The sequence below is a fragment of the Pezoporus occidentalis genome, unplaced genomic scaffold (assembly GCF_034315485.1).
Source record: "Pezoporus occidentalis ecotype Australia unplaced genomic scaffold, CSIRO_AGI_Poc_V1 ctg189, whole genome shotgun sequence".
NCBI lineage: Eukaryota > Metazoa > Chordata > Aves > Psittaciformes > Psittacidae > Pezoporus > Pezoporus occidentalis.
In genome coordinates, this window is record NW_026913737.1 from 722,396 (window position 1) to 738,032 (window position 15,637).

Below are 15,637 nucleotides of genomic sequence, written 5' to 3' on the forward strand. Positions count from 1 at the left end.
AGATCAAGTTCTTAAAATGTTCCCAGTGGATACATAGCCATGAGGGTATCGATAGCTGTATTCCACCAGTTACAGGGGGCTGACCACTTTCTAGGAAAGAGTTGTTTTCCGCTGCTCTTTCTCTCTTCATTCTTACCCCCTTTGAAAAAAAATAACTTTCAGCCTGGGTCTCTCATCTGGGTGCAGCTCTCGCTTGAGCTGTAGTTTCCCTGATTCATGCTTTGAAGTAAGTCTTTCAGGTTGAAGTGAATTGCGTATCTAGAGTTGCCTTTTTTTTTTTCGCTGAGTGTAAATGAAGTTCAGGCAATTAAATGAAATACAGAGTTCTACAATGTATCTATCTGTGTTTTAGCAAGAAAGCTCTTGCCTTTCTGCTTTAGTTCCTCAAAATTCAAACCTTCCTAATTATTTAACAGAAAAGGGTAGAAGTTCCTCAGGCTCTGTACCAAAAACATTTAGGCTGCAAGGACAAATATTTGTGTCGATTGTTGGGCTGTTGGTTTTTTTTTCTTTTTGTTTGTTTGTTGGGGTTTGTTGTTTGTTTGGGATTTTTCCCCCCTTTCCTTTCTTTGTGCTAGGAAAACCAATAGTATAAGAGATGAAACATTTCCTCCGTTCACATCTTAGCCGCAAGCTTCTGGTTTCTGAAGCTGAGCACTGTCATCATGGTTTCAAAGGCCTCTTCAGTAGTAGGATACAACTCCTTGAAGTTAAGTTGTAATTATTTGCCGATTTGTTTTAGAGGCAGTAGATTGGCTGTTACACACCAGTAGGTGCATTTTCCCCTAAGTTTGTATAAATGCACTTTCAGAATTTGGCAGGTGCCATCTTACAAGTGATTGATGATCACATTTTAAGAGTTTTAAGAAAAAAATCCCAAACCTTTGAAAAATTCAGACCGTTTTGTATGTTGCCAATGGTTTACAGTTTATTTCCTGGTGCAGCTTCCTTGGTTCTCCTTTTTGAATGTTTTTTTGTGTTGGTCATTGTTTAGCTCACCAGTGCTGTCAGGGAAAGAAAACATTTTCTGAAAGAATAATGGCTGAGTTCTTTTGCTTTCCTACTGTCCAACAGAGTTTGGAGAACAGCCTGAATGTGAATTCTGTTGTTATGTTTCACAGCTTTTTTATTAGGATTTTAAAAATGCTTTTGAGTTCTACTTAATGTAGGCACTACCTGAAAAGTGCCAAAGTGGCATGTAAATATGTTGTAACTGCAGGTAAGTGGTATATCTTGCCCCTTGAAACATCTGCAACTGCTGAAAATGGTGATCCCACAGAAACAATTAGGAAAAGGCCAAACTTTGTTTCCCTATCCTGGAATTGATTACACCAGGGTCTCTGTGTTGTTAGATTAGATGTGTGCAGCTGGAGAGTACTAGAAGGTAGAAGGTACAAGAGCTGTGTAGGTCTTGTACAAAATTCCACATTATGTATGATATTTGTCATTTGGTGCACATACAGTTCAGTCCTTGATTTGTGCTCAATTTTTCTCTTTTCCTGTTTCAGACTGCCAATGGAAATGTGGAAGCAAAGGTGGTATGTTTCTACAGAAGAAGAGACATATCAAGTACACTGATTGTATTGGCCGACAAACATGCAAGTAAGCTTGTTTGTGTTCATATTTCTTCTACACAAAATTGCCAAACTTGAATAGAACTTTAATGTTATAATAACAAGTATCAGTATTATTATTCTTAAATGTCCTTATTAATCTCAGACAGGACATAAGTTTTCAGTTAGGGCTGAGTTCAGTTACCTTCTTCACAGAAGTGAATTTCTTCATTTTGGGGATGAGAAGAAGTATTCTCCCTGTCTCCTATTACTTCTAATTATTTGGTTTGATTACTAGATTAAAAAAGAAACAAAGCAAACAACCCCCCCAAAAAAACAGCTCACACTTTTTTTATGAGTAGATAGACTGATCATAGGAAACCAACTTGAAAGTTGGATAACAGAAATTATCTTTAAATTCCAGCATTAATAATATTTTTTGTAGTGACACAGCTATTGTCTGAACATGCTCAGTATACACACTTTAAAAGCACTGAATTTCAGGACATACTTTTAGTATTTTGAATATTTCAGGTCCTTTTGTTAGGAAAAAGAATGGCTGTGCTGAGAGTAGACTTGAAAACTTTTTTTGAATGCCGTAGTTACTTAAAAATTAATTAAAAAGCATGAAATTGAACTGTTATAAAATTCAGGGAGCTGTTCATTCTACCTTGCATCAGCCTCCCTTGCCTGTGTGCCATGTAACTTATTTCTTGATTTTTATTATTTTTTAGGATTTTTTGTTAACTTAGGTTGGCATTTACTCCTCTCCTGAGATCAAAGACATGTGAGGTACCTCATTGAGTAGAGATGGAAACTTAGTTCTCAACAAAAACTTCGTGTTATGATTCTTTCAGTTATAGAAACAGTTTTAAAATGCCAGAAAGTGCATGCAAAAAATAGTTCTGTGTCAGTACAGATTAGATGCTTGCCAATATGAATCTGCAAGGCAATATACTGCAAGAAAAATTCGGATGGTTTAAAAAAAAAACAAACCCCACAAATTCCACCCCCAACCTCCCCACCCCCAATAGCTAAGCAGCTGCTATAGATCTATACACTATAAATTAGAAAGGAGGAGAGCAGGTCCCACTAGCTGGCTCTCAGGGAGGATATCTGGCTTCAGAGAAGAAATAGTGACTTTGGGCACTTGATCTGGGGTGTTTCCAGCCCGTTTGACTCCATTTTAGTTGCCGGTGAGAATTAGATTTAGTTTCATTACACCTTCCTCTGTCAATTCATCTCTTTTGTTCCATCCTTGCAAAATAATGGATATAGTACTAACAAAACAGTTATGAAACTAGGCATGTTTAAAGGGAGAAAAAGACTAAGCAGGTGCAGTTACTAAACTGTTTTTACTTACAAATAGTAGAGTTCAGATTGCTTAAAATCTAGCAAAAAGTATGGACAACCGTATCAATCCATGTAATTCAAGGCACATACATTAATGAAAAAGAAGCAGTCAGATCCTGGCATATCAATATTATGACTTGGCTGCCAAGCAGCATTGTTTTTTTAGTGTGTTTCTTGGTGTACATATGAATAGACTGTGATGTATGTGTAATGAAGATCTACATAGCTGGACTGTATGAGGATTGATTAAATCAGATACTCAGTTTTAACAATATTATGTCTTGCTGTTTTCTCAGTGCTGTAGTGCCATTGCAGAAAGCATGCAGCAAAACTAGCCCCTTGTTGATAAATTTCAATGTTTTGGGTTGTAGTTTCAAGTCCGAGTAAGTCACTCTATTGCAACCATACCTTGGGAGAAAAATCACGTGGTACTGAGATGAGATTTGGCTGTGTTGCAGAACTGTGGTAGCAAAGCTTTTTTGGTATCTCTTCAGTGCACAGTACTCATTTTATCAGAGAATACTGAAGCTTAGTAGGAGCTTCACCATAAACATGACTATTGATTCCTTTATTGTGTCTCACTTCACTAGATTTAGTAAAGGAAGCAGGTAGGAATGATTCAAAGAAATGCATGTCTGAGGCTGAAAGTGGAAAGTATTTGAACTCATATAAATGCTCTTTGAACCTGCAAAGGCTGATTTTTTTTTTTTTTTGTGATAGGAAATTGAAGGGTTTCTTTTAATGCTAACAAATAATTCATTGTTCATATTCATAGTAAAATTCTTCTATAGCACAATCCTATTAATAGAACCACCAGAGACAACTGAGGCTGTCTCTTAGTGTAAATTTCATTAGTAACTAACATTTTTTTCCAGTATGTTTCTATTACAGAATAAAATTGCTTCTAAATGGCTTTCATTTATTTGGATAGATGTGCTGTTGTGTGGCTTCCGTTCTTCTTACAGAGGGAGAAGAAAATAAAATTAAGCTTTTGGGCAGCATTAGTTCTTTATTCTGAAAAAAAAAAATACCATCTACAACCTGTGTGATATAATGAAATTGAATTTTGTGGATGTTAAGATTCTAGTACAGATACCAGCACTGTCATTGACTTTGAGTTCATTTCCATAAAGTCTCCTGTTGCCTCATTTTGATGCATTTGCAGTAGATGTACGTATCTGCATCACTGATCTTTTAACTGCCTTTGTTCAGCTGATTAATGGAGCATTCTGACTGCAGACATTTCTGGATTCACACAGTCTTCTGTTTAAGATGCCTTTATTTTAGATCTACTGTTGAGGTCAGTGGAGTGAGAGACCAAGTAATGGCAAGATATGGCCAGAGGATGAATGGGAAAAGTGTGTGTTTATTTTGTAATATTACAATAAAGGAAGGAAAAAGATATGATTGTGAAATGAATGCTGCAAGATTTACAGGGGGGGAAAAAAAAACAAAAAACAAAGCAAAACCCACTTATGCCTTAGCTTGTATAATCCATCAGATATCTGAGACAGAGAAGTCTGAGGTACCTTATCTTTTCTCATAATTCTTTATAAAGAGAAATGAGTTGGAAGCACCTTATTCTATAGCTGGTGACTGTAAATTAGCACATGATGTATGCAACCTGATTCTTGGATTTGGTCTGTGATCTTACTGTTTTTATCATATGATATAAAGCTTGTCTGGTCTGTCCTATAAATCTTTCAGCCTTATAAAGGCTTCCATACATTGTTAGCTCTTTTTATTTGTAAAAATAGTGACCTCTTTAATGACCTCACAAATTATTCTAGGGAATTTCTCCGCCTCTTTCTGAAACGAACCTGCTTCACCAGTAGGAGACTGTTCAGTGTTCTTGCCCAGAGACTTTGTAGTGGTTTAAGATAAATGTGTGCAAACAAAATTGCAGGCAGAACTTGAGGGAAGAAAAGTAATAAAGATGGTTTACTCCTCAAGCGACTGTTGGGTGCTGTGACTATGTATTTTTTATATATATGTAGTTTCTATATAATGTCTTGTATAATCAACTAAAAGTGTTCCAACAGCAGGAATACGACCTCTTATCCTCCCTTCTAATGATCCACCCCCAGCCATCTCCAGATGGTTGTGATCTGTCTTATGACCACAGTGTATGCTTCATTGAAAATATTTATCCTGATTTGTAAAACAATGAGTGTCTAGTTGGTAGTGGTTGAAGAACTGGTAAGTTATTGCTGGCCAGTTTGGTGGGTTTATGGTTAGTTTTCAGCAGGTGATGTTTGGGTGCCAGGCACACATGGCAGCATGTTTTTTTTATGTGCCAAAGCTTCTAAAAAGATGTGTTGATGCAGTGAAATGCCATTGCTCAATCAGTCCATGAGACCTCTGTGCCTAAACAGGTAGGGGGGCTGTCGAATTTGGGGTTTGTTTGGATTTTGTTGTGTTTTAACTTTAGATAACACCAGTCTAAATGCAGCTTGGCAATAGCTTCACAAATTAGTTCTTTTTATTTATTTCTTCCATTTTATTCCCCTTCTCTATTTTCTCCCAATACCACATATGCAGATTTAAGAGGAGTCAAATTCATTAATCCACTAGTGACACTTTGGCTCTGTTGTTGCTGAGAGGAGAAAACTGTTTTTTCTCTTCTAGGGCTGGTGCAGTGAGGAAAGATGAGCTAAGTGCCCCAAATGGTGTCTGTTTGCTCTGTATGCTACCTGTAATTGCAGCCATGGCTGCAAAAGATGGTCGCAAGACATTTTGGAAGGGATTGTAGTGTGATGTCTTGATAATGTAGCAAATTCCTTCTGAAGTGTCAAGGTATAAGGATTTCTAGTAGTTAAAACTTTCATGATATTTTCTATAGCTAGGAATCAATATCTGGGTTTTTTTTTGTAGTGAGAAAATAAGGCTGAGGCTTAACATAAACTGTTTGAAACTGGACCTGGGAGAAGGAATGTGGTGTTATATTGTTCATTTCGTCATATGCAACACTTCTGTAATGTCCTTCCAAGCTGCTTAGTTGAGCTGTTTAAGCTTTAAGTTGATGCTTCCTTTGCTACCAAGGGAACTGTTATGCAGGTCACTAGTGCTGACTTTACTGTGTTTCCCAATGTTTTGACCCTAATTTTTTTTTCTTCTCTTTACATTTTTTGTTAGTGATAAGCATGCTAACTAATTCTCTTGTGACAGTCTTTTGAGACCGTCTCCCAAGCTGGACAACCTTCTGTGCTCTCTAAACCTAATTTCTGTACCTTGTTTGTGTTTGTGTGTTTCTGAATTCTGCCATGTAGCTACTTGTACAACACCCAGAATGCTGAGAAAGGGCTGGTGCTTTCTACCTCTGTTGTAGAGCCCAATCTGATCTATAGCAAATTGATGTTCTTTCTAGTGTCTAGCAAATATTGATGTTTAATTTCACATCTCACACCCAGCCATTTTAAATTACAATTACTGCCTCTTGGGTTTCTTCTGTCAACTCCAAGTTTACTCTAATTATTTTTCCCCATACGTGTTAGCTTTCACACGAGTCTTGCTGTTTGTGTCCAATCTGCCTGTCTCTTGTTCCCAGTATAAGTTATCTTCAAGCTTTGTTTAATGTGCTATTAATGATTCTATCATCAAATATCAAATAATACTTAATCTAATACACTCCTTGCATCATTCCACTGGCTACTTCTGCATAGCTAATATATTACTGTTTGTATATAAGACAAAATGTTTAGTTTTAAATCTGCACAAGCACATCTATCAAGCAGAGAGATTAATTTTGAAGTAGAGCTTTGTGAGATGATTGAAGTCCCAATATACTGCACCTTCTGATTCCTGTACCACTTATTCTGCAGTACCTTAAAAAAATGCAGGCAAGTCTTTCTGAAAAGATTTCTTATATATATTTTTATATTTTTTTTAAGACCATGGTCCTTATTTCTCACAGCCAATACTGGATCCAGTCCTGTATTCTCTCCATCTTCCCTTGGTTTCAAAATTATTTACTAGATTCATTCTCTTCAGTACTAAATCATGGCTGTGAAAAAAGAGGGAAGATGCTTGTGTAGATTTGTTTGTGTCATTTCTTGAAATATTCCTAAATCTGTCTTTGGGAACTATGACAATTTTATCTCTGCATGTGGGGGAGTTGTTTGTTACCTGTAGAAATATCTGTAATGTTTTTAAGAAGAAAAGTATTGTGCATTTTTATTTTGAAAAGCTGTGCATAGCAGGGCTGACATGAGAAGAAAATGCGTGCTTCCCACCTTCCTTACTTTATTACAAAAGCTGGGCACATAAATAAAACAGTAGTTGGAAGACAAGCCTAACTGAAGGGATGCAGTTCCCAAGATTAGCTTGGTTGTGCTGGGTGGTTTCATTTTGCTTTGAGATTTGATTGGCACAAAGTGGTTGCTATATCTATTTTTTCTTTAAATGTAATTTAAAAAAAAAACCTTTAGGTTATTAAATATACTGAAGATATTAAGTATTTTAGGTTGCTCCTAATGTTATTTTTCCTGCATTACACAGTGCACTACTCCCATTATCCAAAACTGTTGTAAGTGCAGGAGTGAATACCTTTTCATTTGTGTATCCTTCGGTTTTAAGGCAGGCTACCTTGGAACTTAAACTGACTTGTTTGTGGATTACTGCTGGTATATTTATAGTGTAGGTCAGCAGCCACAATATTAATTTTCAACTAAAACAGAATCCACTTCAGTAAATAAATTGCAGAACCATGAAACCATGGCACAAATGTAAATTTGGTGTTCTAGTTCCTAGGAAAATACTAAAATGTAAGTGCATACTGCTGTATGCTTAACAGCTCATGTGATATAAGAGCTATTGTATGTTGTAGTTGGGTTTAATTATACTACTATTTTTTTTCCTTCCTTTCTGGAGCAGCTTACCTGAGGGGCATATGAACCATGGGTCTTTTTCCAGGACAATAATACTGATAAACTGTGGGGAACCTGAAGGGTACATAATTTTATGTCACCCCCTTCAGTGTAATGGTGGCCTGTTTAAAACTGAGTGCAGTTTTAGTGTTTTATAAAATGGAGATCTCTCCTTTCTGTTTGCTTTATTTTAGGATAACTACGAGGATTATAGTTAACTAATCTTAAGGGTATATAAATCATAACTGTGCCTGACTGTGTTTCTGACTAGAAATGTTTCTTGGCAACAACTGTTGGATTAAGCTGCAGGCATAAGTCTGCTCTTTGAGAGTACTCCTGCCGTAAAATTAGAGTTTTACGATTCATGCATGAGACTTTACAGCTCATTCTATTACAGTCTGGGAAACTTTTCTGTTTCTTTCAGTGGTTTCAGAAAATACAGTAACTGCCTTAATTTCTTAGGGGAGGAGAAAGCTTGGTGTTCTCTTTTGAAGTCCTTCATCATGAAGTGGCTTTGCATGTTTTTTCTGGGGGGTTGGCATTTTTTTGAGGGGAGTATTTTGTCTTTTACAGCTTTGTCTTACATAATGGAGAGGATACTTGCTAATGAACACAAAATATAGTAACAATTTATTTCTTACAAGAAAAGTGCCTCGAGATATTTTGGATCACTTGTGTATTGGTGTGGATGTGATTTCATATATTTACTAATGGCATTCGTTTAAAAACTGATTGGATGGAGCTTGCATAGCTCAAAGCCAGACACGGTGGATTGTGACACCAGAATAAAGCAAGCTTTTGAAATGTAGCAGCCCGGCATTCAAATGTTTGTGGTATGGTAGGGTAGAGTGGCTTGGAAGACTGGCCTTATGCATTTGGTCTTGTGCTGGGATCTCTTGGCTGTGGTTGGGGTAAAGAGAATAAAATATGCTAAATAAATAACCTTTTCAGGGGGCATTCCCTGCAAAAGCTGTTGAAGTCGGGATGGAAGAGTCTGTGATATTCTAAAAGAGGAGTAGGGTGTAAGATAGCTGATGCTTGACAGAGAGGAAAGACACGGCCTCAGTAGCCGTGTGTTAGCTTCTTCCTGATGAATCTGTCAGAGCAGTGATGGGGTCTCCAAGAACAGCTCTCCTCAGAGCTTGTCTGTCGGTAGCAGATAAGAGTAGTATGTGACTTTCAGCTTGGTGTGCCAGTATGACCTGTGTGTACCTGGAATGCTTTGATCCCAATACAGTTCTTCACAGGCATCTTTAAAGGATTTATACTAATTATCTAATTATTCACTTGGCTGAAATGTGGATTCAGATGAAGTTAGATTTAATCTAATTAATGTGAACTATGTAGCAAAGGTTTTGGAGCAACTCATCTTGTTTGGCTCAGAATAGATACTTGTGCTGTTCTTGATGATCAATTTTGTCTCTTTGTAACTAGGAGAAATGGAAGAAGAGATGGAAAATCCAGAAATGGTTGATTTACCAGAGAAACAGAAGCATCAGCTACGACATCGTGAGTTGTTTCTCTCACGACAGCTGGAATCTCTGCCAGCCACACACATTAGGTAATGACTACTTTCTTCTAGTGCATTATTATTACTATTATTGTTGTTATTAAAGTATTCTTCAGTGTAAGATTAACTTATGTTTACAACTTCAGTAATATCATCTTGTGAATCACATGAGCATTTAAGATGTTTTTTCATTAAATGTGTTTCTCTGTTTTTTAGAGGCAAATGCAGCGTTACTCTGTTAAATGAGACAGAGTCCCTTAAATCATATCTGGAACGTGAGGTATGGACTGTTTTCTGAATTGTCAACCTTGAACAGTTTATTCTGGCACAATCTAGGATTGGTGGCTTTTTGCAGGTTTTCTAAAAGAAGGTGGTTGTTTTATTTCTAAGCGTACTGGGCATTGACAGTGGGAAGCTTTAGACTTCCTTCATTCTGATATAGAACTCTGGATCTAGAGGCTAGACCTGTTGTTTACATCCTTGTAACTTCAGGCCACCTGTCCTTCTGTAAAGAGAGCCTTACTTGCTCCTCACAGCCTCAGAATTCAAACCTGAAGCCTAACGCCCAAGGTGAGACAGGGTGGGTGATGCAGAAACTGAATACATATGCAAACATTAGATTTGCTTTTGAAAACATTAAAATGTTATACAAGAGCAGAAATCTTGTAATTAAAAACAGGAGGGTAACAGTCGTCACCAGCCTTTAAGAAACAAGGAGAAAACAGATCATTTTTTTTGCAAGGAACATACTGTAGTTTCTGTCTCATAGTTGGCCTTTCTTTTAAAATCACTTTTTAGCTTTCTTTAGTATTTACTTAAGTATAAGATTAATTAAATCTGATATTCTGGTTTAAGAGAATTTTAAACAAAGCACAGAGATTAAATAGTCAGGTTTCTCTTTGGAATGTGAAACCAGAAACATCTCAAGTCTGTTCCGGGCTGCCAAATGGCAGTGCATCAAACAAGGGACATTGCATTCAGAAATGTTTGTAACCAACTAGCAGCCCAGGATGTGCCATGTTGAATGAAAAGGTTAAACTGAAATTATTTTTGATTTGCTAGTATCCAACTTTTAAGTAGTGTTTATTCTCAATTGCTCCCAACACATTTTTATTACTGCTAATTTACAGGTAGGTACCTTGAGATGGAGAAGGGAGCTGGCTTCCTCTAATCACGCAACTGCTTGGTTGCATATGTAGGAATAGAAAGAGATTTTTCTTTTTCATCCTTTTGAACGCTCAAAATGCAAGATGAGTGATGCAGGTTATTTTTAAAACTGAGCAGGCACTTAGATATTTCACAGAATGAGAGAGTTCCCTGAATGTGTCCTGTCACTTAACATGGTATTTTGCTGTGGTGCAAACTAACTTGGACAGATGGTAAAGAAATTGAAAGCTCAGGAACACAAATGTGCTTGGGTAGAGGGTGAGGAGATTAAGAAACAGATAGTTGTTGTCTGGTGAATTCCTAGCCCTGAATGGTATTGTTATGAACTGTTTCTTCCCACTGTCCCTGTTCTTAATCCATTCTTTGCTTCCAAAATGTTTCAGGGTTTGTTTTGTTCTGTTGTTGGTTTGTTGGTTTTTTTTTTCGGGGGGGGGGGCTGTGTTTGGTTTTTTTTGTTTTTTTGTTTGTCTGGTTTTTATTTTTCAACATGGCTTTTGTCAATAAAGCCTAAGTAGTTTTAGGGAGTTTATTGTTTGATTTCTTATATGTTATGACCACTAAAAGTAGGTTTTCAGCCCGAGGCTGCCTCAGAGGAGGTTAAACATGTAGATGGAAAATTTTAAGGAGATAGTAAGCATAGCAAAATTACATTTGTGTTATCTGTTTTCCTCCTTCCACCCTTTCTCTGTCATTTTCCTCAGGAAGATTGCTCCATTATATTTGGAGAGCAGGATGAAGGGGGCCAGCAAAGATATTTTTATTGTGCCTGGCAAAATAGGGTTTGTAGCAGGAGTGAGGAATGGGAAGAAAAAGAGAAAAAGCAACTGGAAAACCTGAACTTCCTGTAGATACTGAATTCCCATGGAGATCAAGTGAAGGGCATAGCCAGTTATGGCAAAAGCATTTGATTTCTCTATTCTGCAGGAAACTATATGTACCATCAATTTTACTGCTCTGCTCAGATATATCCAGAGGCTTGTGTGAATTTTGCTTGCTGGGCGCATGTCTGACATTTCCATTCCCTTTGGTATCCCCCCTAAAAATAAAGTGCTCTCTAGTTAAAATACATTTCCCCCCTCACCCACACTGACTTAATGAAAATAAGTTTGCAAGCTGTTATGAAATAACCATTATTTCTGTACTGTACTTTGAGCCTGTTTTCTTTCTCTGGTTCTTCTGCAGTTTCTTTGTGGCTTTGGTTTTTGGCTATAGCTTAGGTGGCCTAGGGGTTTGGGTAGGGAAGCTGTGAGATTGTGTGTCTAACACTTTGGAGAAGTAGAAAGTCATGGTTTAATTTTAACTCTTGGCAGGTCACTTTAATCTTTCCAAACATGTTGGGTGTTGTCTGGGATCTGAAATTAAAAGAGAGAAGTCTTTTTCTTCGCTGTTGCAAACTCAGCATACGCAGTTTTGACAGCTGAAATGAACATGGAGGATTTTGAAGAACCATGTTATTTTGTCGTGAACATCCCACTTCTCGTGAAACCCTTCTGAAAAATTGTTCTTACTGCATAGTGGTGATTGGGAGTTCACACGTGCAAGAGTATGCAAGGACCTGCTTTGTTCCTTAAATTATAGTTTGCATTGGCACTAAACTGACATTTAATAATGTTTTCAGAAATCCCACTTGTTGTGTGACCTGAATTTCATGCTTTTATGGAAGAAGATGGCACTGGGATTGCATTCCATCTGGGGATTACAGCCTGTTCTTGTATTCACGTTTAGCCCTTGAACTTCAATCTTTCCTCAGTTGAGGAGGCTCTGGTTGGGGAGAAGAGCTGGGAGGCTTTTATTTTTTTCATAGGACATGCTTAATTCGAGACAAAACTGGGCAAAGTACAAGAATATGACCTGAGACTGGTAGAGAAAGATGGAGTTTATTTTGTAGAGAAAATTCATAGTGATAATCAATAAAAAAGAAGCAATAGGGCATCTCGCAGTCAAATACCATGGGAGAAAACCCCTCCACAATGAATGACTTTCCCCGGCAGAGAAAGACTTAACTTAATTGGCCTTTCTTGGGGCCCACTGTGTTGTTTATACTACAGTGTTTGGTTTGCATATTTGCTGGGCAGCGTGCCTGAAACACATTAATGTTGCACTGCATATACTTTGTCCTAGAGTTGGGTATTTTAATGCTGAATAAATAAAAGGCTGTATTTATAACCTGGAGCCTTGTGAGACAGGAGCTTTACCTACATTTTATTTATGCAACAATACATTCTGTAAATATTGTAATATCTTGAACTTTGTATATGACAGGGAGCAAGAGACCTAGATTTCTTGACACAGCCATAATATACTTTTCATATACTCTGAAACGCCTTTCTATCTGTAAGTAGATTTGACCCTGGTGTCTGTTGGGAGGAGGAGTCAGAAATGTCATTTAGGATGCAACTGAATCCCACCTCCTCAAACCCAACCACAGACAACCCTTTCAATTGACTTGGCTGGGTGCTGGAACAGCATTTTGCCAACATCAATCCTGTTAATCGTGACATAACTTGAGATTGTTCTTGCCCTTGGGATTCATGTTTTCATGGTGGAGAAGTGACATGTTTTTTGCTGGAGGAGACTATTAGTTCCTGTCTTGTCTCTTGTGCTGTGCTGCATAGGTGATAGTTTACATGCAGTAGCTTTCTTAGGTAGCAAAGCAGGTTTGGCGTGCTTGCTTGGCTCTTTTTTGGCTTTTCGCCTCCCTTCCAAACATGGTGATCTCTGCCCAGAAAAATTGATGATTTTTATTAAAATTGGAGCAGAAAACAAGAGTTACCAGGTTTAACACTGTAACTGTAACATGCTGTAAGTGGATGCTGGATGCATGTAAAGAAAACATGAGAAACCTTACTGCTGTGATACCCATCTTGGTTTAATGTGTGTAATGTGCAGGGCTTGGGAACAGAACCAGTATGTACCTTAGAAGCCCTAGCCTGCAGAATTTTTGCCATGTTCCTGGGAAACTCACAGTGATTCTTCCTTTTTCGGGCTTTGTATAACAGATTGGGAGACTCTTTTCCCTTGCCACCTCTTCATGAAGATGAACAGGGCTTGAAACTGATACTGGTTTTGTCCTCATTTTTGTTGCATGTGGTTGATACATACTAAATATAGGGAAAGGGAAAATGAGGTGAGCATGAAATGAGATGTGTTTAAACAGGGTGCCTGCTATTGACACAGAAATATGGTGAAAAGGAAGATGAGCCAGAAACCTGATCTGTGAAAAATGGTGCAACATATAACCCAGTGTTTCTCTTCAGAAACACTTTTCTTTTGTGATTATAGTGTTGCTGTGGACAGAGGTTATGAAAGGTCTTTTATTTCATGACCTGTCAGAGCTCTCTTGTTGCGCCATATCCCTGCTATACGTTCATGGGGCATATGTGGTCTCCAGTGTGTCATTCCATAGCTACAGTTTAGTAGTTATCCATGCAGAAAAGTTAAATTACTTGTACTGTGCACTTTTAAGTACTTAAAGTTGTGGCTGTTTTCTTTCTTCACCCTGGCAGGACATTTCTTGTTCTGGTATGAATTTTTGCTTTAATTTTACGCACCCAGGTAACAGAGGCCAAGCAGCTTTTTTGGCTTTTTTTCTCTGCTTAAACAAAAGCAGCAAATTAATGTATTGCCACCTGCAGCTGATTACTGCTGCTGCCAAATCTTCTATCCTCCCAGTAATAAGCTGAAGGAGGCATGCTGATTTAAGCTTAGATGGAAGTGGACAAGAAGTTAGTCAGCAGTGCATCTCTGTGACATGGAAAGGCAAGTACATTCTGGTCTAGTTTAGCAGGAGTGTAGCGAGCAGATGGATGGTAGAGTTTGATCCCCTCAGTTTATCACTTGTGAGACCACTTCTGGAGTGCTGTGTCCAGCTTTGGGCATTCCAGCATGAGAGAGATATTGACATACTGGAGCAAGTCCAGTAAAGGCCACAGAGATTGTCTGGGGCTTTGTGTCTATGGAGTGTTTCATTGGTAACACTCTGAAGTTATGCTTTAATTTGTATCAGTATTTTTCTGCAGATAAGTCACTAGCATCTCATACTGCTATTTCAGTATATGAGAAAGTGCAATTTTGTGTTCTGAAACAGCTGGTATTACTAAAAATTATCTCTGGCCTTTCTGAGCCTCATTTGTGCAAGAGGAGCTTTGTTCAGCTTCAAAGACTTATATTAAGGAAATGGCTGGTTTTGAGGGAGCACTGTTACACTTAGAAAGTGGCAGCATTTAATGTGGGGTTTTAAAACCAGTGGTTCATTTATTGTTTCTTCACCCAGTTTTAAAATCTGTATAAAGGTAATCAAACTTAAAATGTAAAAGCTTTCTAGTATGTATACAAAGCTGAAAGTAAAAAGCTAGTAACACTGTTTATTTGTTTTCTCTTGTTTTATTTTTAGGATTTCTTCTTTTATTCACTAGTATATGATCCTCAACAAAAGACCCTACTCGCTGATAAAGGAGAGATCCGAGTTGGAAACAGATACCAGGCAGATATAACAGACTTACTAAAAGAGGGTAATTTCCATAATTTATTTCAATTGTTCAATGTTGAATGTGGCCACTTTTATGTGTGCAGCCTACAGAGGTGTGGGAGATGGAGGTTTCCACTGCCAGGTCATGCGTACAGCGACAGCCTGGGTTGTTGGTAACTGAAGCTGTTGCCCACTAAACACAATTAATTATGTCTCAAACCAGTCTTTAAGTGGCATTTGTCCAAATCATAGAAATTGCTGAAACAAATTGAATTAATTGGCTCTCTTAGAGCTTGTACTCTTTTATTAAGAGATTTCAGAATTTCCATGGGAAACACAAATTTCCATTGTGACTATAAAGCCTTTTGTGTTTTTAGTCAAGGCTCACTTCCCTGTAAGAGCCCCTCCTAAATTACTGCCAGTTAAATGCTGTCTCCCCTCATCAATTTGCCTGTTACTGCTGGATGCCTTTTCCTCAGAACCCTCTCTCCCCATCCCTAGTGTTGGCTGCCAGCCTAGACTTCTCACCTGAAAAACAGGCAGGAGGAAGAATTTGCTGGCCTGAATGTGTTCTGAGACCTCCGCCTGCTCCCACTGTGTCCCTGAGCAGTAAGACCACGAGGACCCTGGCCCAAGGAAGAGGGAGTAGTAGTAGTAGTAACTGATACTAATTACCAGATAGCAACTAACTTCAGATTTGTCATTGCACTACCCTACAGAT

General features: G+C 38.0%; 1 protein-coding gene across 6 annotated transcripts in view; it reads left to right on the plus strand.

The window, feature by feature from the left end:
- Nucleotides 1-15,637, plus strand: part of MTA1 (metastasis associated 1) — an 81,036-nt gene that overhangs the window by 16,716 nt on the left and 48,683 nt on the right. For all 6 annotated transcript variants that reach the window (XM_062616239.1, XM_062616243.1, XM_062616242.1 and 3 more), the window contains exons 3-6: nt 1,509-1,602; nt 9,206-9,332; nt 9,498-9,561; nt 14,842-14,959. In XM_062616239.1, the coding sequence (XP_062472223.1) occupies nt 1,509-1,602; nt 9,206-9,332; nt 9,498-9,561; nt 14,842-14,959 (403 nt within the window). The remainder of the gene's footprint in view (nt 1-1,508; nt 1,603-9,205; nt 9,333-9,497; nt 9,562-14,841; nt 14,960-15,637) is intronic.